We start from the raw sequence: 27614 nt of genomic DNA on the forward strand, positions 1-27614 counted from the left end.
AGGGAGAGAAAAAGAGAGAGAAAGAGAGAGAGAGAAAGAGAGAAAGAGAGAGAGAAAGAGAAAGAAGAGACAGAGACAAGAGGGAAAGGGCTGGTCCATGGGGACCGATCAGCACTCTGGATGTGAACGCGCCCACCGTGATGAATCCGGGTTGCAGGGAAGAATTGGCCCCCAACTTCTTGCACTATGTACAAACCACTGCGAAGAGGCATCCCCAATAGTTGTGGTGTGTGTGGTTTGTGGTGGTGTTTGGAGTCGATGTTTTTTATTGAATTTTTTTTTAAATTGCAGTACTGCATTACCTGTGGTCAAAAATCGCAAGGTTTTCTGACAATAGTGTCATCAACAGTAGCATTGTTTGGGGCAGTCGACGGCAAAACGAGATTGTACAATATTCGTTGCCGACGGTCTTGTTGCCTCACATCGTCGAACGTTGGCCAATGCGCGGCGGGCATTACACGGAACAATTTACTTAGCAACCTGAGTGCGCAATCAAACAAAAATATTTCCCTCTTCTCTGAAATGGCGCTCTTGCATTCTTAACATTCCAAGACAAAGTGGAAGCTAAATCTTTGGGAATTACAGGTATCAGCTATCAAGAGGTAAAAGCAAGAGAGCTTGTTATTGATCAAGATTTTCCACATGGAATTTCTGTATTTCTTATAAAAATTAAAATTTTGTTGGCATGGATCTGCTGCAACGAGCGATCATTAAAGCACAGACATGATCAAGGGGCCGAGTGGGGTAAAATTTGAGTAAAACATATATATTTTAATTTTTTCATGTCAAAATACTCTATGATGTATGTTTTCAGAAACATCTGTGCTCTCATGAATATTCATAAACTTGTTATAACAAAAACTAATCATCAGAATTTCTTCCAAATTTGGTCAGAATGTCAGGTTTGAGGTGTTGAGTGAATTAATGATGGCTTTTAGAGATACCCCTACTTAAAAAAAAATTATGAAGTAAAATGTCACCTTTTTCTGTTTCTACAAAAAATAATCAGTGTGCAGCTGAAATAAACTGATTTGAAGAAAAGCCATCATTGAAATATTAGGACATCCCTATAATATGTAAAACTGAGGGAAAAAAAGTAGATTGCCTGAGTTAGTTGTATGGGGTTACAATTTTGCTGACAAAATGCAAAAATTTTAATTTTCAATTGTGTTGAGGAAAATAAACGTAATTTCCTTATTTGAAGGTGTATTGTCTCAATTCTTCAATTTTTGTATTCTCCAGATTGTCAGCTTTCCAGTGATATATGGTTTGTAGGGGGTAGCTTGTCTGCGAGTGTAGATATGTGCATTTGTTTGATGGCGTGTAAAACCCTGCATTTTACCCCACTCGGCCCCTTAACAACCCGTTTGTAACATGAAGCGTCAGAGCAACATAATTTGTTTTAGGTCGAAAGCGACAGATGAAGATTGTTTTGAGACAAACTGAACAGTAGCTGAAGAACATAAAATGGCGTTACCTTGCCTTCGAAATGTAATTCAAGCCATAACCCATAACTTCAAAAAACTCCAAACCAACCTGACAAACTACGTGGGAATGCCTGCTCAAGGAAAGCATCTGATGAGTTGTGACGTCGCCGGCTTGGGTTCGTTTTGCTCTCATGACGAGGGACATGATCAAGTACACGCTCCTTCTCATGGTTGGCTGAAGACGGCTGCTTAGGTGACAAGAGAAGAGCCGAAAAGGACGAAAATGAATAAAATAAAGAAGTATGGAGGAAGAGTTAAGAGACAGGCAGGATGAAGTCAATTCATCACAATAATTGTTCAAAGTCACAAATTTCGGATTATCGGCTCACTTCCTCCTAACCTCCCCCTCCCCCTCCCCGCTCCGCCCTTTCCTTGTATTTTTAAATTATATCAGGCCATGTAAAGAAATTTATAATTAACCTCTTCCAAATTAAACATGAGGTCACAAGTGCAGGCAGCACATACTGCTTCCATTTTCTCTGCCTTTCCAAGGCAGTACTCCTTCAGCTCAGCACTTTTATTTTATCGAGACAACTGTTTTTGTTCACATTGTTATAGATCAAACTACCATTTACAGAACAGCACCCGGACAAATTCCATACCCTAACCCCAACAATGGAAGGGGACATTCGAACAGAGTAATTATCTGCTAGGTCAACCAATAGGTAGGCCAACGTTATCTTGCAACCAGGGTTGCCTCTGAATGTTTTGTTTGTGCCTGTTTTTGGAAGAGTTAAAATGGAAGGATGGGCACCAGGCAGTGAATCGCTATCGGTGGTACAGTGTTTATGAGGCTGGCATGACAACATAGAGCTTGGGGTGGACCGTGTGGGACCCACAGTTCAAGAGCTGCATGGAATTTGTTGTCCCTTCTTCCTCAACCTCCTTCTTTGCCCCCATATAAATGAATGGTGACATTCAGTGTTACATCCCTTAAATTGTGAAAATTAAGTGGCATCGACAACAAAAACCATTTGCTGAAAATTAGTTCTGACATTATAAAATATGAACAGATAAAGGCAGAGAGGATGGTAAATGGTACCAGGCTAGTGTGAACAGCCATTTGGCTTGTGGCTCCTGGGGTAATTTGTTGGGCCAAGAGCATGCCGTCTGTGCGCATGCAGCAATGGATGTAGCAACAATGATACAAAAAAGAAAAACGTAGGTGTATGCCTTCTTAGAGATACATCTGAGACAAAAGCCCCGTCTCTTCCACTTGATGGCTTGCAATGTCTCTGTGCCACAATTAGTTGCGTGGAAAGCTCACCATTACCATGCCTTGGTAATGGTAATGCTTCCATAACCAAATTTGAGAGAACTGTCTCAGGCTATACAACAGTAACACCACAAAAAACACAAACACACACACACATCACACCATTAACAACTTCAGGACAGATCATTACATCATGTACAATTGTACAGCATCCGGATGGATGGATTTCCTGCTCGACATACATGTGACACATTCTCAAGTCAATGTTACTGCACCAAGGGTAGTTTAAAGCACATTCAAACAACAGGTGATGGCGGGATTGGCTCAGTCCCAGCACGCAGTGCTAAGCGAGGCATCTCTTAACAGTTTGTACATGGTCCTGTGCTCGTGGAACCAAAGTACAAGACTGTTCTAGCAGTGTGCCTGCAATCGGGGTGCTTACAGCAGGCACAAAATTATTATATGCGAGGATGTCAATTTGCATCCACTTGTGTGCAATAGCAAATGGTATGTGTCAATAATCCCAATAATGATTTTTGAAAGAAACAAGAAGGGGCAAGGTAAATTAACTTTTGCAGGAAGAAAAATTCTAAGCAAAATAAAATAAACAAGTGTTACACCTAGGTCCCCCGTCGGTGAAGTGATGCGAGTTGACAAAGTGGAAGACGCAAGGCGGCTATCTTGGATTTTGACGTGGCGACCCAATTTTCAATAGCTTTCTTCCTTATGCGTATACACCCACACACCAGATTAGAAGTTAGTAGTTCATTTATTTTTCAGGATATTTCGCTCACAAGGTTCGGACATATATATGGTGGCGGCCATCTTGGATTTTGACGTGGCGACCCAATTTTCAATAGCGTTCTTCCATATGCCTAGTTGCACCCACACCAAATTAGAATTCGGTCCTTCGCTTACGCACGCACGGACATATATATGGTGGCGACCATCTTGGATTTTGACGTGGCGACCCAATTTTCAATAGCGTTCTTCCTTATGCCGAGATACACCCACACACCAGATTAGAATTCGGTCCTTCGCTTACGGGGGGGAAAACCAGTCCCCCTTTCGCTCCGCGGTGCGACGGGGACAACTAGAACGACACTTCGACATCACGACATCGACTGATGTGCCTCCACCCATATTACAACATCATTATAATATTTGTACCAAGTTTGATTAAAATCCATTCAGCTGTGCTCAAGTTATTACATTTTTACCTGACATGACCTCTGACCTTTTGCCTTTGACCTCCTGACCCCAAATTCTAATCAGTTAATCTTTACCTCATACATATCTGCACCAAATTTGACCAAGATCCCTTCAGCCATTCTCAAGTTATCGCTGGAACGAAAAACTATCACGGCCGGACAGACGGGTGGACAAACTGAAAACATAATGCCTCCGGCAACTTCGGCGGCAGAGGCATAAAAACGCAAAGCAGATAAACACCAACTTCATTTGAACATAGACAAATGTTATTATTAAAAAGAACAGACCGTCATTCTCTGCATCAGAGCACAATGTCCAGGCCTGCACAGATTATCATCGATATACATACAGGACATGTGACTGCCATTAAACCGTTATGCATTCCACCATGTCAACATCTCAAATACAGTTGCAATAAAGAGCCAGAGAAGAAAATGTGAAGACGTAAGGATGTTGATGAACTGTTCTGCATGCAACTTGCCTTGGTGGAAGGAGGTGGTGTTGGAAAACTGAGCCAGGCAGGAGCAAAATCATGCTGCGCCATTTAGGTCACGTGTCTGCGTGTCACTGGAGCCAGACATGAAACTGCATGACTGGAGACCTATGGGCACAGAAGGCAAACGTACTGAGCAAACCTATCACAACACAAATACAGAGATCACTTTGGCAGCAGCAAAAACCTTATTTCACACCAAATAAATTTAATTATTTTAAAGATAGTATAAAAATAATTACAAAATATTAGTGCCGTTGATGCAGTCTTGTACACCACCTTGTATAACGTGTCCAAACAAAGTACAGTACTGCAAAACAGGACGTTTTTGGAAGCAATAAAAGGCAATTTGTGTTTTATAGTGTTCAAGTATGAAATAAAATAGATTCTAAAAGTCGTATTTATAAATTAATTCCAGGAGTTTACCACCATTGATGCAGTGGGCATTGAACCACCTCACATTAGTTATTCGTGCCTGTTGTTTGTGTTCTTTATGACATCCTTAAAACAGTACATTTCCTCTTTTGAATTATTTCCAATTTGTTTAACTGCCAGGCAGGCAGACAGACGTATGATCAGGACGAATTCAGAGCCAAAGTATTGCTAAACTGCAGGTTTCTTTTGCAATTTGTGTTCCGATTCATGTTCAAACTAGAGCAATGCGACTGTGTCCCTAATATGCCTCCGCATAGTCCCACAATGGGAAGATGCAATCATTCAGTCCTAAAAATAAACAAATTTGATTTAAATCCCTTCAGCTGTTTTCAAGTATCACACTTTCACCAGCCACGACAGGTTTCACATCGATCGGTGAAGCAGTTTCAGAGAAGGATTTTTTTTAAATACTAGGGCATGCCCGTACTATATCTATATCTAAAATTATATCCCCCCCCTCTATTTACATGAAATGGTTTGGTCCAAAGCGAACGGCTTGCGAGTACGGTGACAATCCCCCCCCTCTATTTACATGAAATGGTTTGGTCCAAAGCGAACGGCTTGCGGAGTTTGGTAAAGAAATCGCCATAGCGTGCACAAACGCGCAGGAAAGCGAAAGAATCGCAAATTAGTTTTTATTAGTTTTAAAACATAGTTTAACGCCAACATAGTTTGCCAACGTGAAATAAATGAATACGCTCTCAAATGTGCCGTCCGAGGCAGAGTCTGTTCGCCACGTTCGGCACACGTGATAGCTCGCTGCTCTCTGATTGGTTGAATCGTTTTTTGGACATAGCTCGGTAACTACTTGTCCGATTAATTTCAAACCTTGAAAAGGCACATCCTCGGGTCCCCAGCAATATACCTGGCAAGTTTCAAGTATATCGGACCCGTGGTTGTCGAGAAACAGCGGTCACAGACAAACAAACAAACACACACACAGACACACAGACACACACACACACACACACACACACACACACACACACACACACACACACACACACACACACACACACACACACACACACACACACACACACACACACAGATTGCTGGAATTATAGATAGATTGTTTTCAATCCAATATGGCTGCCATACCACATGACATATGACCTTAAAAAATGTACACTCTGCATATGTATGAGTGGGGAATCACGTTTGTGAACTTCGTATTGATCGGATAAGGTTCCTTTTTCTATCCAAGATGGCTGCCAAACCACGTGATCGACATCATTTTCAAACTAGCAATAGCACCACCGTTGGAGGCTATTTTCCCCTGCAGAGCAGGGGTTGGCCTTTTTTGGGCACCGTGGTCCCCTTTTTGAAGCAATGTTTTATGGCCGGATGCCCTTCCTGCCGCCAACCCTGTTAGTCGCCTTTTGTGACACACAGAATTACCAGTGAACTGGTACTCAATTTGCCGACCTCGGAAGGATGACAGGCTTAATCAACCCCCCTGGCGTTAATTCAGCAATCGACCGGGATTCAAACCCAGGATCCTAGGATCCCAAGCCGGCACCCGAACCGCTAAGCCAACACCAGGCTTTCAAACTAGCAATGGTATTAGATATTTGTAAAATTTCGCATTGATTGGGTAAGCGGTTTCAGAGATTATAATTATTTAATATTTTCCTTCAATCCAATATGGCTGCCACACCATGTGACCAATGACGTTTTTGTGGTAATCTTTTAATAGCCTGGTGTTGGCTTCGCGGTTAGGGTGCTGGCTTAGGATCCTAGGATCCTGGGTTCAAATCCCGGTCGATCGTTGAATTAACACCAGGGGGGTTGACTCAGCCTGTCATCCTTCCGAGGTGGGCAAATTGAGTACCAGTTCACTGGTAATTCCCTGTGTGTCGCAAGAGGTGACTAACAGAGTTGGCGGCAGGAAGGGCATCCGGCCCTTTAAACATTGCTCCAAAAAGGGGACCATGGTGCCCAAACAACGCCAACCCCCGCTGTGCGGGGGAAAATGGCCTCTAAAGGTGGTTCTTCTTTTAATCGCCATGCCTAGTCAATGACACACGTAAAGGTTCGAGTCAATCGCTTCGCTGGTTTGGGAAAAGATGCTTTTGAGGTTTTATGTTAAATCCAATACAGCTGCCAAACCATGTGGCCTATGATGTCATAAATTTAATATTTCAATACAAATGGGTCAGATCATGTGCATGCAATTTCAGATTTTTAGGATAACGAATTCTATTTAAACATTTTTGACTGGTATACCACTTCACCTATGATGTCATCATTATCATGCTTTTGTTCCCTATTGGAATTACTTGAAAATGTGCCAAGTTTCAAATTTTTCCATTCAGAGGTTTCCGAGAAATATTTTTATTATTATTTGTGTTTAATCCAAGATGACTGCCATACCACGTGACCTATGACGCCACAATTCTCAAAAAACATTCTGCATGGGTCACCCCAATACCAGAAAGTTTATTCTCAATTTGACATGTGGTTGCTGAGAAAGAGGTTTAGCCCATACGGACGGACAACTCGAAAACATAATGCCTCCGGCTACCTTCGGGGGCGGAAGCATCTTACTATAATTCACCAAATGTCCATCCGTCCGTTCGAAGGTACCGCAAAAACGGCTAAACCGATCGCAACGATATTTTGGGTGGGTAATCCTGGGATCTCCTGGAGTAAGATAGCGTATATTAATTGTTTTTCTAATTTCAGCTTTGGCCTCCAGCATTTTCAGGTTTGGACTCCCGCATAACGTTATATTCCCGGGTGCCGCACAAACGGCTGCACAGCTGCACCGATCGGGCTCGGTGACCTCGGACAAAGACATTTTATAAGGACACGGGTTGAATCCCTGCTTGAGAGAATGCCAACCCACTCCCCGCCATCACGGTCGTTTCTCCAACTCACAATCCCATGAGATATGCGTAAAGGACGACGTAAAGGACGACCCAAAACCAATTATCTTCTTTTCGATTCGTATCTAAACATCATTAAAAGTAAATAATGACCTCGGCCAAAGTTCAAACGACGTGGGTTTAATCTCTACGTGAGAGAATTCCACATAGCTATTTGGGTGGTGTATACACTAACAGATCGCTGTCTCCATCGATCTTGCCAAGGCCGTAACACCTATCGGCTCAAAATCCTTTTAACTGTTGACTTGGCAGTTTTTACAATGAAGGAAACATTAACAATGTTGTTAAAAGTTATTTTGTGATTATTACTCCCGCCAGGGAGTAATGCATTCGATCGTGTCCGTCCGTGTGTGACTGTGTGTGTGTGTGTGTGTGTGTTCGTATGTTTGTGAACAAGATATCTGGGAAAGTTCTGAACGGATTTGGATGAAAGTTGGTGCGATGATTGCCCTTGGGATAAGGAAGAATTGATTAGTTTTTGGTGAAGCTCAGGATATTATTCCGGATCCAGGAATTTTTTACCATTGGAAGATAGGGCTCAGCAGCAGCCACCCACGGTTTTTTTTTTTGGTTTTTTTTTTTTATACAAGATCGAGGCTCGTGAAAGAGCGAACATTAATCACACAGAAAGACAAACCGACACATAAAACATACAACATCGGGAGCGGTAGACAAGATGGGGAGAGAGGGGGAAGGACACAAACACAACATTTGAGAGCAGGGACCGAGAGACATGGAGACATCGAGAGATCTGAGAGAGGGCGAGGGCTTTGGGGGGGGGGGGCATGGGAAGGGGGCGGTGGGAGAGGTATAAAACATATGGACACTGCCAGGACTTCCAGGAAAGAAGTTGGAATTTCAAACAAGGTGGATCTGGGGAGTATGCGCTCTACTGAGTGGCGTTCTAGTGTGTGATTGGAGTTATGTTGTTTGGAATGAAAAAAGATGTCGAGTTCAAGTAAATGACAACATGCCGTGATGGTTTCTACTTTCTAAACGTGAACTTCGCGGATCGCCATATGCAGATTCGCCACGGACCCACGATCGATATTTTATACGTGAACGTATCCGTTTGTTCGCAAACGGGTACGTTTTTCATGGAGTCTTTCACAAACTTGCTGTCCAAGTCTGACGTGCAACTGAAAGTGCTACAGGAATGTGGAATTTATTGGTTTCATGCTTTAGCATTGCCCATTTGCTTCTGGCCTCCCACCCGTGCCTAGCACCGGTATCTCACTAGTAAATATAACATTCAATTTAAATAAACTTGTTCCTCGATCATAAACTGCCGCTTGTGGACGGATGGACAGACAGAACCAATTGCTTAATCCTGCTTTTCACGTTGTGTGTGCAATGTAATGATACCATATATTTATAACAAAGCAAAGCTGCAATCTTCACCTTTATTGAAGGTAAAATAAAGGGAATGATCAAAACAAAATGATTTATTAACAATGCTCAAACTTGATGCAAAAAAAAAAAACGTTTCTACAATGTGGATTTCCAAATGAGTGGATTAATATATAAAGCTCAACCTAAATACTCACTCACTTACCGATATAAACGTTTACTACGTTTGGGGTGGGCTACAAAGTTGTAAATGTAGAAGACTAATGCACGTGGAAGCCACGATTCCAGGAAGAAAAAAAAGTAGATCCAGGTTTACCACCAAAAATAGGTATTTTGCTTTCTTCTCAAACAAAAAATAGATATGGATGGACTGAAGGAAAAGATGAACAAGTGGAAGGAATGTATGGAGACAAAAGGTCTGAAGGTGAATATCGGAAAGACGAAGGTGATGGCAAGTGGTAAAGCATGTGGTGAGGTGGAAAGAATTGGGAAGTGGCCATGTGCTGTGTGCAGGAAGGGTGTCGGAGTGAACTCCATTCAATGTACAATGTGTGCTGAGTGGATTCATCAAAAATGTAGTGGTCTGAGAGGGTCATTAACCAGTGTGGCAGCTACATTCAAATGTAATGTGTGCACAGAGGGAGCTGCAGATGGAGGAAATGTTGAGTTGGATCTTGGAGACGGCATGAAGCTGGAAGGTGTGAAAACATTTTGCTACCTCGGAGACATGCTGAATGGAGAAGGTGGATCAGACTCGGCAACGGTTGCTCGAGTGAGATGTGCATGGAAGAAGTTTCGGGAATTGAGTAGCGTGCTGATGATGAGGGGAGTGTCGTTGAAGCTGAAGGGAAAGGTGTATGCTGCATGTGTGAGAAGTGTTATGATTTATGGGAGCGAGACGAGACATGGGTAATGAACGTAGAGCAGCAACGAAGGCTGGAAATGCGAATGGTTCGGTGGATGTGCGAAGTATCGTTGAGAGAGAGGAAGACAAATGATGAATTGCGAAAGATGATGGAAATAGAGCCTGTGATTGACGCTGTGAAGAGGAACAGGTTGAGATGGTTTGGTCATGTGTTGAGGAAGGATGAAAGTGACTGGTTGGGAAGAGTGATGGAAATGAATGTAGAAGGAAGCAGAGGACGGGGAAGACCGAGAAAGACTTGGCTAAAGAGGGTGAAAGAAGAAATGCGGGCAAGAAAGTTAACAAGGAGAGATGCAGAAAATAGGGTAAATGGAGAAGATTGTCATGGGGACCGCAAGGCTAACCCCCGCTCTCGCAGGGAAAATGGCATTAAAATGCATGTTGTTGTTGTTGTTGCTGCTTTCTTCTCAAACTACACACACAATTGCAATGAAACTTGACCACAACCTTCATCACCCGTGATGCATCTTGTTTGCTCATGGCATATATAAATAAATTAAAAAAAAAATCAGGGTTTAAGGGAATGTGGGGGGCTTAATCCTTAAAATAGGTTTTTGCTCTCTTATCCAAAACTACTCACATTTTCATGAAATTTGATCACAACCTTCATCACCCATGTTATACCCGTTTGTTGATGGCATTAGATAAATTGGGGTCTAATGTGGTCTACAGGCAGGGAGAAGGTTGGGTTGTCCCCCAAAATAGGTATTTTTTGTTTGTTTTCTGTCTTATGATCACATTTTAGTACGATTCTACATGCTGCCCGTCTCCTAGCAGGCACTGATATTGTTTTAAAATACCGTGATACTGTTTAAAATACCTTGAGTCTGTGTAGTATACTGCTTTATACTACCAGGTGAGCGCCCCGGGGTATTGCCACTGTTTTTCAGATTTGGAGCCATAGATGCGGGGTACATATTCCAGTTTAAATTAATTACCCATGCTACAGTAGCTAAAAGCCCTCCGCACGGTTTACAGCAATTTTTATGAAAAAAGTTGTGTTTTAAGAGGTTTTGTTCTCACAAAAACAGAAAATATGACATTTCCGTATTTTCACCTTTCATCTGTAAAGGCCAATATATCAGGCAAGACAAAATAGAATTTTTATTTGACACATAAAAAGGAAGATAAGACCGTTTTGAGGTGCTCTGTGTCACAAAAAATATATATATAAAAACAATCTTGTTCGAAGTATACTTAAGATCAGCAATGCATTTTAAGGTGTTGTAATGTTTAGTGCATATGCAATGCCTAAATTGCTCTACTTTATGACTTGCACATTTCATGTAGGTCATAGTTTTTGTGTTTCAATTTGGAGATGCCTCCAAAGAAAGAAGTTCCATGCTGATGGGGATATTAAAAATCGAATTGCTTGTCTTCATCAAGTGGGCACGACATATTCTGGAATCCACAAGCTCCGGAACAAGAACATCCCTATTTCTCTGCCTAACGAAGAGGCAGCCATTTTTGGTCAACAGTTCCAAATAAATAGCACCGCAAAGCAGGCGTAAACCCCTCAGCCCATGCATGGTGGAAACCAATTTCAAGATGGCTGCCGTGGCGGTCATATTGAAAATTGCAGCACGCCCATTTTCGAAAGGAACCTTCCTGTACTCAACCCCAACACACTGCAAAAATGGATTTAATCAGACAGCCGTTCTGCTCGAAATTGACGGAAACCAAAAGTTGATGGACTCCCAGATGGCTGCCGTGGCGGCCATATTGAAAATTGCAGCTCTCCAGGAAAGAAAGAAAAACCTGTGTAAACTGTCAAAGGAGCTCGAGTGCATTTCAACAAAAAAAAAAAAAAAAAAAAAAAAAAGAGCGCAGAACTGCTGAAACAAGACCGTTTCCAGAAGGACCATCACAGGACGGTTGACTGATGCTGGTTTAGCCTCATGAAGATGAGCTAAGAAAGAAGCCTCTATTATCAAAAATAAACATTCAAGACAGATTGCACCTTTTTGGCCATATATGGGCACTGTGATTCAGACTAGTTTCATAGAGTTCTGTGGAGTGATGAATCAAGATCTCAACTTTGCAGTGATGCACCAGAACGTTGCCTTCGCAGATCTGATGAGTGCTTCAACCCCGAGTGCATTTCAACAACTGCGAAACATGGAGGAGGTGGAATCATAGTCTGGGGTGCATTTACATCTGCTGGTGTTGGTGAGCCAATCAGGTGTGAACAGTCAATTTCTGCCAAGAAATACCAGAAAATATTAGAGAAAGGATTACTTCCCAGCCTCCAAAAGTTCTTTCCTGGAGAGAAAAGCAAATAATTCATTTTTCAACACTATAATGCCCAGCCCATACTGCAAAAGCCACCAAAATGTGGTTGGAGAAAAAGTCCCTGAAACTCATGTTCTGGCCTAGTCAGAGTCCCAATTTGAACCCCATAGAGAATCTTTGGCACCATTATATTCAGCACAAACTTATTGGAAGAAGTTTGCAAATTCTGATCAACTTTGGGAAGCTGTCAAACATGAATGAGACAATGTTGACATTTCTCAGTGCAAGAAGCTTTGTGAAAATTTGACCAAAAGACTGGATTATTTAAAGAAAGCGAAGGGACAAGCTATTCCGTGTGTGTGTGTGTGCGTGTCGGTGTACATGTGTGTGTGCATGTGTGTCAGTGTACATGTGTGTGTGCATGTGTCAGTGTACATGTGTGTGCATGTGTGTCAGTGTACATGTGTGTGCGCATGTGTGTCAGTGTGCATGTGTGTGTGCATGTGTCGGTGTACATGTGTGTGTGTGTACATGTGTGTGCATGTGTGTCGGTGTACATGTGTGATGTGTGTATGTGTACATGTGTGTCGCTTTACACCATATGTTCACACCAAAAATGCAAAGGCCCATTGTGAGTGTCTGGAGTATATGTCCAGTGGATCTGGTCCAAGCAGCATGGGTCATAGATTAGGTCCAGGAGGACGGAATACATGGCGGCAGAGGTTGCTTTTTCTACATTACAAGTGTCCAAACGGGGTTACATGAGATATTCTGCTGGATGAATCAACTGAGATTGGGGTCAGCTGGACAACCTGGATGGAATGAGGCAGGATCACAGGAGGTTTACATCGTTTAACCTTCAAGTGCAAAGCTATATTATTGGAAGCAAAGTGCTGTACTGAGCTTTGGTTAATCCCATGTAATGCCTTCATCCCGTGCGAAAATTATCTTTCATTGACTTACTGTAGAATTGTGGAACTTCTTGTAGAACTAACAACTCGGATAAGACAAAAATAACATCATTGAAAGACTGCAGCCTCCAACTGCTGATTTGAGTAACAGCATCAATCTTGGTCCTGATGTTGTTTGAATGTAATTGGGTATGAAAGAGTATTAGAGAGGTTTAGTTGGTGGAGGTGTGTTCCCATTGTCTGATTGGATAGCTTTTTAACTGAGCAATTGTGGGGTTGGGGATGGACAGCTAAAGCTGTGTGGCTTGGTGATCTGTTGGTGCCCTCTCAGTATCAAGGATGTCCCTCCTCTCCCTCCAGACCAGATTTGAAATATCGTGCTAGATATCGATTTTGGCCCCATCTCTCAATGGGGAAGAATCACAAAAAAATATCGCATCCAGAACCAGATTCAGATTGTCACCAAAATCGAATCATTTCTTCCTCGTCACACACCCAACCTGTCCACCAAATTTCATTCGAATCAGTCCACGACTGAGATATCGTGCTATATAATCGGACTGAGATATGCACTAGTCAAGCTTCAGGACAATCAGCTGGGTGATAAGGGAGGAGTAACAAAAATAGCAAAAAGTTAACAGAGGGAAGGACGGACAGACATCCGGACATCATGATCCATTTTATAAATTAATTCATCTGTTTGAGAATCGAGATGACCTAAACAGGAAAGTTAGTTTTTGGCTGATTCAGCTAAAAGTTGGAACACTCTGCTTGGCTGAAAAATGTTTTTGTTTTTTTAAAGCTAAATATGCAGCGTGAGGGTAAAGTTAAGCATTTACTCGAGTCTGTATAGTCTAGTAGGAAGACTAGGTCCCCCTGCACCCCCCGGAGATATACTTCTAATCAGTGTTTCTAGATTGGAAAAAATGTGTAGAAAATGACTAGCTATGGCCCCAAGCTGAAAAAATGTCCCACATACCATTTTTATGCAAATTACTGCTGCCATTATCAAAAAAAGACTAGGTCCCCCTGCACCCCCCGGAGATATACTTCTAATCAGTGTTTCTAGATTGGAAAAAATGTGTAGAAAATGACTAGCTATGGCCCCAAGCTGAAAAAATGTCCCACATACCATTTTTATGCAAATTACTGCTGCCATTATCAAAAAAAGACTAGGTCCCCCTGCACCCCCCGGAGATATACTTCTAATCAGTGTTTCTAGATTGGAAAAAATGTGTAGAAAATGACTAGCTATGGCCCCAAGCTGAAAAAATGTCCCACATACCATTTTTATGCAAATTACTGCTGCCATTATCAAAAAAAGACTAGGTCCCCCTGCACCCCCCGGAGATATACTGAAACTGGCAGTGACTGGTGATTGAAATGCGGTGCCTTTTTGTGTTTCAGGTCGAGGTACGTGAACTCCCCACGATCTACAGCAACCAGGAAGAGACTGATACCAGGGTGGTTCTGTACCTCCATCATGCTGCTACCATCGGATACAAGAACGCTGTAGTCAGAACACCGGACACAGACATCCTCCTGATCCTGCTCCACCATGCCCACAACATCAAGCTGACGGTGTACCTGGATACAGGGTCAGGGAAGCATCGCCAACTTGTCAACGTCTCTGAGCTGGCAGAATCCCTGGGAGAGGACTACTGTGCCACTCTCCTGGGGTACTATGTGTTCAGCGGAGAAGACTGCACCAGTGCCTTCAAAGGGAAGGGAAAAGTCGGGCCCTTGAAAAAGCTGGAGAAGAATCCCAGGTTTCACAGGGCATTCGGTGAATTTCACAGGGTATTTAGAAAAATAAAACTTTGTGTTAACGTCTGTGTAGACGGACCTTAATATGAGTCTATTATTTCGTAAAACTGTGATTATTTTGTAAATAAAGCACTAATTAGCATACTAGTATACCATAGACACATGTAATCATGTTATGAATAGTTCTATCATGATCTATGCCCTTCAAAACATGGGTCTAGACACCTTCATTTTTCAATTATCTGCAATATTGGCTGAGATATGTCAAAAATCGTTTTTTTGATAATGGCAGCAGTAATTTGCATAAAAATGGTATGTGGGACATTTTTTCAGCTTGGGGCCATAGCTAGTCATTTTCTACACATTTTTTCCAATCTAGAAACACTGATTAGAAGTATATCTCCGGGGGGTGCAGGGGGACCTAGTCTTTTTTTGATAATGGCAGCAGTAATTTGCATAAAAATGGTATGTGGGACATTTTTTCAGCTTGGGGCCATAGCTAGTCATTTTCTACACATTTTTTCCAATCTAGAAACACTGATTAGAAGTATATCTCCGGGGGGTGCAGGGGGACCTAGTCTTCCTACTAGACTAGTAGTAGTCTATTTGCTTTTCTATTGGCTTTTGACACAGATGGAAAACAAAAGGCTGACCTAGTGGTACACTCGCCTCTAAGCTGTCTAGCCCGGGTCTGAATCCTAATCCAGCTATAAACGGTCATCCCGGTGTTTCACAAGGCAGGGTGGTTCCTAAATGTGTGCGTGACGTCCCTCGGAAAGACGTTAAACGGGACATCACGTCTGCTGGCATTAGTTGGTAGATATTAAAGATCCCATGTTGTCCTTCGCAAAGAGTAGGTGAGCTTTCGCCAGCACCATGGCCAAATTCAAAATTCCTGCCCTAACTTAGAGGGCATTAAAACAACAACAACAAAACAACACCACCAACAACAACAACAACCGGCATTTTAAGGCAATTTACCGGGGGTTAAGTTAGCTAAAGCGAGTTAGCTCCAGACATGTAGCATTTACCCTGCTACATGTCTGGAGTTTATTGCCTTAAAACCGGCATTTTAAGGCAATATACTCCAGACAGTCTCGCAATGGTCCTTCATCCATCAAGGAAGGATGAAAGTGACGGTTAGCCTTGCGGTCCCCATGACAATCTTCTCCATTTTGCCCTATTTTCTGCATCTCCCCTTGTTAACCCCCTTGCCCGCATTTATTCTTCCACCACCTTTAGCCAAGTCTTTCTCGGTCTTCCCCGTCCTCTACTTCCTTCTACATTCATTTCCATCATTCTTCTCAACCAGTCACTTTCATCCTTCAACACATGACCAAACCATCTCAACCTGTTTCTCTTCACAGCATCCATCACAGGCTCTATTCCCATCATCTTTCGCAATTCATCATTTGTCTTCCTCTCTCTCAACAATACTCCGCACATCCACCGAACCATTCGCATTTCCACCCTTTCCAACCTTCGTTGCTGCTCTACGTTCATTACCCATGTCTCGCTCCCATAAATCATAACACTTCTCACACATGCAGCATACACCTTTCCCTTCAGCTTCGACGACACTCCCCTCCTCGTCAGCACACCACTCAGTTCCTGAAACTTCTTTCAAGAGGGCATTAAAAACAAAAACAAACAAACAAACAAAAACAGAAGTGCAGCATGTGAAAGCAAAAATCAAAGTTACTTGGCCGCCACACATGGGCAGATTTCGGACAGCAACAATTCCACAAAGACAGCAAAACATGTTGCGTTCGATTCTCAAGTGTAACAATTATAAAATATTTTGCTGATGAGACAAAGTGCACCAACAGGGGGTGGCAACCTACCAGTAGGCAGAGAAGATTCAGCCAGAAGAGGCACAAACCCGAGTGACTCTCGCCGCTTGGTTTCAGGTGAGGCCAAGACCCACTGATGTAGGGACTCAGGCTGTGAACCTCATCCCACCCCAACCCCCCCCCGCCCACACTACCGGAAACCCCCCCACCTCTTGCTATTCTGTTATCCCTTTTATTCGTTAAACCCACGTTTAATATACAACAAATCGCCAAGTTCAGAGGGCAGTCACGATTTGCCCCCTCTACGCAAGAGGTCGAATCGAATCATCCCAGCATCCTCGTTCGAGCTAATGCAAGAAAAGTCAAAGAAAACCACGAAAAGCGATTCGAGTTCAGTCCACGAGATCAATTCAAACAAGCTACGCCATGTGTGCGCAAAGCACGACACCATGTGCAACACCCTTGGCTGGTCACTGCATCAGAGGTTGCGATTGGTCTGCACTAAGAGAACAGAGCGACCGACGGAGTTACCCGAACACGTGAATCGAGGACCTTGACAACTCGAACACGGATCCAAAACATGGATATCGTCAGATTCCTATGGGAGGTGTGTCGGTGCTGCTCAACGAAAACGTGACACTTACAAACACAAAACTCGGACGTTTGTCAACAAAACTTTACCGTCTCATGCAAAGAGGTGTGGCCGTGTGACGGCTACATTTGCGTGGCAGTCGCCATTAATCAAAGCGGCGTCCTCTCTAGAGCTGGAACAACCACAGAGAAACATGGAATGGGTCACTGTGATCCTTTCGCTGGTCCACGAAGCAAGACCACCAAGTTCGGGTCACGAGGCATAAACAAGCGCACAAAAACGGCACTCGTTCGGGGAAAGAAGAAGAAGAGGCTCGAAAAACGTGTCAACAAGAGAAATGCAAATTGCAAAAAACAACAACAACAACAAACCCAAATCTTCGAAAAATAATTATTGAAACTTCCAGCAAAATTAATCAGGAACCCTGAGTTAGTTACCAAGCCCGTCGAACACCCCAAAACGTACCCTCGACTAATTACAAATATATATATACATACCGAACGTGAGAAATACAATCGAATTTGGAATATTCTGGAACGCAGGCGCCAAGACGCGTGGAAGGCAAAACAAACGCGAAGCAGGCAGCCGTAAGCCGAGGGGGCTAGCGAGTGGCAACAAAACGCATTCCGAATGAGGATCGAGCAGTTAGCTGGTCACAGCAACACGCACCGAAGGTATAAAGACACCTGGATTAATGGAGTGCTAGGCAGCGCAAAATCGGAACAGAATCGCCTCTGTGGGAGCTCCTTAACGACCGACCAATAGAACTAGGCGACAAGGCCGAGGCCTTCCCTCGACAGTGAGGTAAACAAAGCGAATTCAAGCCTTTCAAAGAGCCCGTTCCATTATCCTCAAGACGCCTTGAACTCTCTGCAGCCCTTTATACACGAGGCTTGTGTCTCAAACACTCTTCCAGCACTCTCAGAGTTCAGAGACCACAAAGACGGACTCAACACCTCGCTTCCCACTTCCAGCAAAATGGCGATCACTCTATCCCACAATGCCATGCGCGGCGCGAGAAGACGATGACTCCAAATAGCGCGAGATTTCGCAAATATCGTTTTACTTCCTAAGTATTTTTTCCTGATTATTGCAAAATATTCAAACTTTACTTGTTAGTTTTATTACATGTTGAAGAGGCATTAATATTTCGCTGTTGTTGTTTAGGAAGCTTTGCTTTCAATAAAATACATTTTCTTCTTGATCTTCTTCTTCTCGGACATATTTATTATGTTTTCAACAATCTAAATGCGGATAAATAAAGCGATCTGGCATTAAATAAACGATCTTAGTTTAAATAAAGTGATGTCGAAACAAACTGATCAAACACAATCGGACGATACTCTGCCTGTGGGGGGCAGCGTTGCGTCAAATTGGAGTGTTTGAAAACAGGGGCCAAGGCTCATCTATTAATTACGTCCTTCAACCATTTATGGGGTTGGGCTTTTGAAGGAGAGCGAGGTAAGGCGAGGATGAGAGGGAGACGGCGCGTGATCCTTCAGCTTATTGACTAGCCGGATTCAGTGGATCTCCGCATCATACACTGGGAACCGCTACCTCCCTGATTCAGTGGATCCCCGCATCATACGCTGGGAACCACTACCTCTCTGATTCAATGGATCTCTGCATCATACACTGGGAACCGCTACCTGCCTGATTCAGTGCATCTCTGCATCATCCTCTGGGAACCGCTACCTGCCTGATTCAGTGGATCCCCGCATCATCCTCTGGGAACCGCTACCTCCCTGATTCAGTGGATCCCCGCATCATACACTGGGAACCACTACCTCCCTGATTCAATGGATCTCTGCATCATACACTGGGAACCGCTACCTGCCTGATTCAGTGCATCTCTGCATCATCCTCTGGGAACCGCTACCTGCCTGATTCAGTGCATCTCTGCATCATCCTCTGGGAACCGCTACCTGCCTGATTCAGTGCATCTCTGCATCATACACTGGGAACTGCTACCTGCCTGATTCAGTGGATCTCTGCATCATACACTGGGAACCGCTACCTGCCTGATTCAGTGCATCTATGCATCATCCTCTGGGAACCGCTACCTGCCTGATTCAGTGGATCTCCGCATCATACACTGGGAACCGCTACCTGCCTGATTCACTGGATCTCAGCATCATGGACTGGGAACCACTACCTCCCTGATTCACTGGATCGCTGCATCATACACTGGGAACTGCTACCTGCCTGATTCAGTGGATCTCCGCATCATACACTGGGAACCGCTACCTGCCTGATTCACTGGATCTCCGCATCATACACTGGGAACCACTACCTGCCTGATTCAATGGATCTCCGCATCATCCTCTGGGAACCACTACCTGCCTGATTCAGTGGATCTCCGCATCATACACTGGGAACTGCTACCTGCCTGATTCAGTGGATCTCTGCATCATGCACTGGGAACCGCTACCTGCCTGATTCAGTGGATCTCCGCATCATACACTGGGAACCGCTACCTGCCTGATTCACTGGATCTCAGCATCATGGACTGGGAACCACTACTTCCCTGATTCACTGGATCTCTGCATCATACACTGGGAACTGCTACCTGCCTGATTCAGTGGATCTCCGCATCATACACTGGGAACCGCTACCTGCCTGATTCACTGGATCTCCACATCATAGACTGGGAACCGCTACCTGCCTGATTCACTGGATCTCCGCATCATACACTGGGAACTGCTACCTGCCTGATTCAGTGGATCTCCGCATCATACACTGGGAACCGCTACCTGCCTGATTCAGTGGATCTCCGCATCATACACTGGGAACCGCTACCTGCCTGATTCAGTGGATCTCCCCATCATACACTGGGAACCGCTACCTCCCTGATTCAGTGGATCTCCACATCATACACTGGGAACCACTACCTCCCTGATTCAGTGGATCTCCGCATCATACACTGGGAACTGCTACCTGCCTGATTCAGTGGATCCCTGCATCATGCACTGGGAACCGCTACCTGCCTGATTCAGTGGATATCCGCATCATACACTGGGAACCGCTACCTGCCTGATTCACTGGATCTCAGCATCATGGACTGGGAACCACTACCTCCCTGATTCACTGGATCTCTGCATCATACACTGGGAACTGCTACCTGCCTGATTCAGTGGATCTCCGCATCATACACTGGGAACCGCTACCTGCCTGATTCACTGGATCTCCGCATCATAGACTGGGAACCACTACCTCCCTGATTCACTGGATCTCTGCATCATACACTGGGAACTGCTACCTGCCTGATTCAGTGGATCTCCGCATCATACACTGGGAACCGCTACCTGCCTGATTCAGTGGATCTCCGCATCATACACTGGGAACCGCTACCTGCCTGATTCAGTGGATCTCCGCATCATACACTGGGAACCGCTACCTGCCCGATTCAGTGGATCTCCGCATCATACACTGGGAACCGCTACCTGCCTGATTCAGTGGATCTCCGCATCATACACTGGGAACCGCTACCTCCCTGATTCAGTGGATCTCCGCATCATCCTCTGGGAACCGCTACCTGCCTGATTCAGTGGATCTCCACATCATACACTGGGAACCACTACCTCCCTGATTCCCTGGATCTCTGCATCATACACTGGGAACTGCTACCGGCCTGATTCAGTGGGTCTCCGCAACATACACTGGGAACCGTGACCTGCCTGATTCAGTGGATCTCCACATCATACACTGGGAACTGCTACCTGCCTGATTCAGTGGATCTCTGCATCATTCTCTGGGAACCCCTACCTCCCTGATTCAGTGGATCGCCGCATCATCCTCGGGGGTCCACTACCTCCCTGGTTCAGTGGATCTCCGCATCATCCTCGGGGATCCACTGCCTCCCTGATTCAGTGGATCACGGCATCATCCTCGGGGATCCACTACCTGCATGATTCAGTGGATCTCCGCTTCATCCTCTGGGAATCGCTACCTCCCTGATTCAGTGGATCTCCGATCATACTCTGGGAACCGCTACCTGCATGATTCAGTGGATCTCCGATCATACTCTGGGAACCGCTACCTGCATGATTCAGTGGATCTCCGCTTCATCCTCTGGGAATCGCTACCTCCCTGATTCAGTGGATCTCCGATCATACTCTGGGAACCGCTACCTGCATGATTCAGTGGATCTCCGATCATACACTGGGAACCGCTACCTGCCTGATTCAGTGGATCTCCGATCATACCCTGGGAACCGCTACCTGCATGATTCAGTGGATCTCCGATAATACTCTGGGAACCGCTACCTACCTGCATGATTCAGTGGATCTCCTATCATACTCTGGGAACCGCTACCTGCATGATTCAGTGGATCTCCGCTTCATCCTCTGGGAATCGCTACCTCCCTGATTCAGTGGATCTCCGATCATACTCTGGGAACCGCTACCTGCATGATTCAGTGGATCTCCGATCATACTCTGGCAACCGCTACCTGCCTGATTCAGTGGCTATTCGCCTCGTCATCTGGGAACAGCTACCCTGCCTGATTCAGTGGATCTTCGCATCATCCTCTGGGAACCGCTACATGCCTGATTCAGTGGCTAACCACACCATCATTTGGCAATGGTTCAACTGTCCATCATCGACTTTTCGACTCTTCACTTCCAGAACCTCTCTATACAGCGGCTCCACACCCATATTTATGTCTGAACGTTGTCTAATCAGAAGGGGGAGAAGACAAGAAGAAAAGAGAGAAAGGAAATTGTAAAATTAGAGCGGCACTCTTCGACGTTGTGACGTCAACCGACATGCCTCAGCCCACATTATTACATCATTATACATACACTTGTACCAAGTTTGATTTTAATCCATTCAGCCGTTCTCAAGTTATCATGGTAATGAAAACCTATCACGGACGGACGGACGGACAGCCAGACGGACAACCCGAAAACGATGCATCCGGAGACTTCGTCGGCGGAGGCATTAAAAAAAAAACAGTGCAAATAATATCTCGAGTTACTAACAAGCAACAACTATGAAAGCTTACAAGCAGTAACACCAATACTTGAAAGAAGGAATTCCGCATTTTTGAAACCAGCATAAGTGATGATGATGTGCCATACTCTTTACAGTGCACGTTGGTGCTGCTGAAGCAGTTTCTTGACAACGGTTATTCAGGGGACTAGCGTGACTCGGCGCGCTCCGCGTGCCTCACCACACGTCGTTTCAGAGGAGTAGGCATCTTCGACCATTTCGGTGTCTTTTGGGTTTCATGGTGTTTTGGGTCTTCAGGGCCATTTGGGTCTTCAGGGTCTTTTGGATCCTCTGGGCCTTTAAGGGTATTTTGGGTCTTTGAGGCGTTTTGGGTCTTTAGGGTCTTTTGGGTCTTTGGTGTCTTCAGAGGCTTTTGGGTCTTCGGTGTCTTTTGGGTCTTCGGGGTCTTCAGCAGCTTTTGGGTCTTAAGGTTCTTTTGGTTCTTCTTGGTCTTTAAGGATCTTTGGGTCTTTTTGGGTCTTCAGGGGTATTTTGGGTCTTCGGGGTATTTTTGGTCTTTGGGGTCTTTTGGGTCTTCGGTGTCTTTTTGCTCTTCGGGGTCTTTTTGGTCTTCGTGGGTCTTTGTGGTCTTCGGTGTATTTTGGGTCTTCGGGGTATTTTGGGTCTTCGGGGTCTTTTGGATCCTCTGGGCCTTTAAGGGTATTTTGGGTCTTTGAGGTGTTTTGGGTCTTTTGGTGTCTTCAGAGGCTTTTGGGTCTTAAGGGTCTTCGGTGTCTTTTGGGTTTTCGGGGTCTTCAGGGGCTTTTGGGTCTTAAGGTTCTTTTGGTTCTTGGTCTTTAAGTGTTTTTGGGTCTTTGGGGTCTTCGGGGTCTTTTGGGGTCTTCAGGGTCTTTTTGGTCTTCGTGGGTCTTTTTGGTCTTCGGGGTATTTTGGGTCTTCGGGGTATTTTGGGTCTTTGGGGTCTTTTTGATCTTTGGGGTCTTTTTGATCTTTGGGGTCTTTTGGGTCTTCGGGGTCTTTTTGGTTTTCAGGGTCTTTTGGGTCTTAGGGGTGTTTTGGGTCTTCGGGGTGTTTTGGGTCTTCGGGGTGTTTTCGGTCTTTGGGGTGTTTTGGGTATTCGGGGTGTTTTGGGTATTCGGGGTGTTTTGGGTCTTCGGGGTGTTTTGGGTCTTCGGGGTGTTTTGGGTCTTTGGGGTGTTTTGGGATCCTCGGGGTGTTTTGGGTCTTCGGGATGTTTTGGGTCTTCGGGGTGTTTTGGGTCTTCGGGGTATTTTGGGTCTTCGGGGTGTTTTGGGTCTTCGGTGTGTTTTGGGTCTTCGGGATGTTTTGGGTCTTCGCGGTGTTTTGCGTCTTCGGGGTGTTTTGGGTCTTTGGGTATTCAGGGTCTTTTTGAGCCTCAGGGCCTTGAAGGGTATTTTGGGTATTTGGGGTATTTGGGGGTCTTCGGGATATTTTGGGTCTTCAGGGGTCTTGGTGATCTGAAGGGTCTTGGGGGAATTAAAAGGTCATCAAAGGTCTGAGGGATCTCAGCAGTCTTAACGCAATTAAGAGGGTTAATTAAGAGGGTGGTAATTTTATTTGAAGAAAAAGACGTTTTCGTCGCATACATACATAGCGACATACATAACCATATACGTTTGCTCTATTATAATAAGATGTTTTGCCATTGCCTTCCCAGCCTGATGTGCTCTATGCTTTCAAATGCTGAGCGTCAAGCATAGTCAGGGCCCTTAGGGATATTTTGGGGCCGTTTGGTTCAAATTCTTCCAAAAGCACCAAATTTGGCCCAGATGTTGCCCATGCCATACTCTTTCGATTTTTGACGGGCACTTTTTGACACTCAAGCTTTTGGGTCTCACTATCTGCCATGATCTTTCCTGGGAAAATCACATTTCCAATCTGGCCTCCAAAGCGAGTCGCCGACTGGGCATCCTCCGTCGTGCGATGACCTTTCTTGGCACTTCTGAGCTAATCACCACATACAAGGCTTTCATCTGCAGCTTGATGGAATACTGCTCTCCCCTCTGGGCTGGTGCTCCTGCCTCTCTCCTAGCTCAGCTTCACGCTGTAGAAACCAAAGCTTTCAGAATCATTGGAATCTCCCGTGATGAAGCTGATTCTGAGGGCCTTTCACTCTCTCTCTACAGGCAGGTTGGTGGTCTTTCTATGTGGCTCTCAAATGTTGTGGTTGTGTGCTTCCCCTTCTCTCCCCATCTTGTCTTCCGCTCCCTCTTTTTGTGAGTTTTGTTTGTCTGGTTGATTTGTTTGTGAAATAAATGTTAGCTCTTTCACGAGCCTCGATTCAGTATACAAAAAAAAAAAAACCGACTTCTCTCTGGCCTTGCACCCCCTGCTATGTCTGTGCTCTGTCCCCCAAACATTCCTGCAGGATGCACAAGATCTCTCAAAAACACTCTTCTGATGAAACTACATAAGCAAGACTCTGCTTGCTGGCACTCTTTCATTCCTGTTTTTTTCCCGCCTCTGGAACAAACTCCCTCACTCTCTTCAATCCCACTCCTCCCTCCATGTCTTCAAAACAGATGTTCACCACCATCTCATATCTTCCCCCATCCAAAATCTTAATCTTTTCTACCCCTGTTAATACACCCCAAATCCACCTCCTTCAAATTCCCTGTTTTCTTTCCTGAAATCCCCTGAAGTGTCCATCTTGTTGATCCCGTGTACCTTGCCTCAGCCCTCTCCCTTCCACAGATCTCCTGATGTCCCTGTTCTCTACTATTGTTGCGATTCCCTCTCTCTCCCCGTCTTGTCTCCGGCTCTCTTTATTATATGTTCTATGTGTTGGCTCTTACACGAACCTCGACTTAGCATATAAAAACCCTTCATCACCCGTGATGGACCTAAGTTTGTTCACAGCATTAAAAATGCATTAAAAAGCGTGGTGTTTGAGTGACTGTTGCTCGTGATCCAGATGTGCTCCAGGACCTATGGCCCTATTTCTCAGCTTCACCTCCAGATCCTGAAGAATTTGGGTACCACTTGAGATGTTGGCTTGAAAACTTGAAAATAATATAAAATATATAAATTATATTTTAAAAATACCACTTGAAAACTTGGCTGAGCAGTACGACCCTGATGGAGTCGATACTTTGTCCAACAGTGAGGAAGATTCTTGGCATGAAATTTCTCACCAGATGGTGCAATTCATTACATTTGTATATTCTTGGTACTCGGTTCTCGGTACTGTACTAAAAGTGATACTTTTAGTACAGGTACGGTTATTACTTTATATCAGACAGCAACAAATGGCTCTGTCAATGCAAAGATTTTTTGACCTTGATCTTTTCTACCCCCGTTAATTCACCCCAGATCCACTTTTTTGAAATACCGACTTCTTTCCTAAAAGTCCTAGCAGTGTCCATGTGTTTTTTTTTAAACTCTCCCCCCCCCCCCCCCACCTCACACCCCCTGCTTCCCATTCCTCCTCCCCCCAAGCCCTCACCCTCCCACAGATCTCCCGATGTCCCTGCTCTCCATCTTGTTCTCCCGCTCCCTTTATCTTATGTTTTATGTGTCAGTTTGTCTTTTTGTGATTAATGTTAGCTCTCACACGAGCCTCGATCTTGTATACAAAAAAAAAAAAAAAATGTTTCTTCTTGGCCAAAAGCACATTTACCGTACTCGACAAATTAGTTAGCCACCACCCTAATACATTGAAAGTCGAATAACTCCTCTGCATGAGGGAATATCGCTTGTGGAAGTAATTTTTTTAAATCAGCGCATCAAAATTTATGGGAAAGAACCATTTCCACGTAGTTTGCAATTGGGTAGCGCAAAAACGTTTTTCTAGCCATTTGTGGAAGCAATAGATTACAGTCTCTGAAGAAGTTCAGTCTTTCAATATGATGAGGTTCAGTCTCTCAGACTTTTGGGCCTCACTATTTTGGGTTTGTCACTCAAATTAGCCATGATCTTTCTTGGACAAACCACATTTCCAAGTTGCCCTCCAAAGCCAGTCGCTGACTGGGCATCCTCCAACATGCAAAGTCCTTCCTTGGCACACCTCAACACTTATCCACCGACATTCTCCAAGTTTTTCATCCACAGCTCAATGGAGTACTGCTTTCCCCTCTGGGCTGGCACTCCTACCTCACACCTTGCTCAGCTTGCCGTCATGGAAACCAAGGGCTTGAAGATCATTGGAATCTCCCGCGATGAAGCTGTCTCTGGGCCTATCACTTTAACATCACAGACAATCACCACGGTGGTCTCTCTGTCTTCTATGACCTCCTTTCTGGTCTTGCACCCTGTGCTCTTTCCACAATGCATTCACCACTCCTCCTCGTCCCCCCATGGTTTCTGGAAGATGCACATGGTCTGCGAGAAACCCCCTTCTGGTGAAACTCCCAAAATCCAGAATCATTGGTCACCTCCAATCAATTGTTCCTTTTTCCCACCGACAGAATCAACTTCCACCTCTTCAATATCATTCTTCCCTCCAGGTCTTTAAGACAGCTGTTCACCACCATCTTAGATTACGCTCATCCAAAACCAAGATCATGTCGACCCCAGTTACCCTTCCTCACGCCCACCACTTTCCAAGTTTCCAATTTTTCCTTCCTGAAAGTTTTCGACTGTATCCACCTTGTCCAGTCCTCCCTGAGTCCTCATTTTTCCCCACATCCACTAATTGACCAAGTCTCTCTATTTTGTTTCTTAATCCTGCTGTTGGTATCTTCCCCCTCTCTTTCTGTTGTTCATTTTGTTCTTATACCTACTGATCCGGTTTTTTGCTCTAGCTCCTCCCCAAAGTTTGCTCCAAGTCTTTCAGGAACCGGCTGGCCAGGCCTGACGTTTTACTAAGGTTAGGACAGGAATTTAGAATTTGGCCCAGGTGCCAGCGATAGCTCGCCTACTCTTTCCGGAGGACACCGTTGGATCCCTAACTTCCACCGACTAATGCCGGTAGACGGGACACCCAGTTCAACGTCCATCCGAGGGACGGCACACACATTGATGAATCTCACCTGCCTCACCTGGAATGTAGTTCGAAACCGCTGATGGGATTGTAACCAAACTTGGCACAAATGATATTTGGTATGTTGCAACTCAAGTTTGTTCACAGAATAAATAAAAAATCGAGGTGTAAGGGGGTCTACCGGGGGTCAAAATGGATCCAGATTTGATCCCCAAAATAGGTATTTGCTTTCTTTTTCTGAAACTACATACCTATTTCGATGAAACTTGACCCCAACCTTCATCACCCGTGATGTACCAATGTTTGTTCAAGACATTTTAAAAAATCGGGGTCGAAGGAGGTATATGGGAGAGGGGATTGGGAGTTGGCCCCCCAAAATAGGTATTTTTTTGGTTGTTTGTTTAAAGTCTTATGA

General features: G+C 44.6%; 1 protein-coding gene across 4 annotated transcripts in view; it reads right to left on the reverse strand.

The window, feature by feature from the left end:
• LOC137411438 (vasculin) overlaps positions 1–18301 on the reverse strand; it is a 57553-nt gene extending 39252 nt beyond the window's left edge. For 2 of the 4 annotated variants that reach the window (XM_078769712.1, XM_068096793.2), the window contains exons 1-3: positions 16764–18301; positions 4397–4516; positions 1537–1672 (exon numbers count right to left, since the gene is read on the reverse strand). In XM_078769712.1, the coding sequence (XP_078625838.1) occupies positions 1537–1672; positions 4397–4459 (199 nt within the window). In that variant the 5' untranslated portion in view covers positions 4460–4516; positions 16764–18301. Of the gene's footprint in view, positions 1–1536; positions 1676–4396; positions 4517–16763 lie in introns of all 4 variants that reach the window. The other 2 variants (XM_068096798.2, XM_068096789.2) reach the window with 1 other exon arrangement.
• Positions 18302–27614: the final 9313 nt, after the last annotated feature.

Source organism: Myxine glutinosa, chromosome 1, assembly GCF_964187855.1.
Source record: "Myxine glutinosa chromosome 1, kmMyxGlut1.1, whole genome shotgun sequence".
NCBI lineage: Eukaryota > Metazoa > Chordata > Myxini > Myxiniformes > Myxinidae > Myxine > Myxine glutinosa.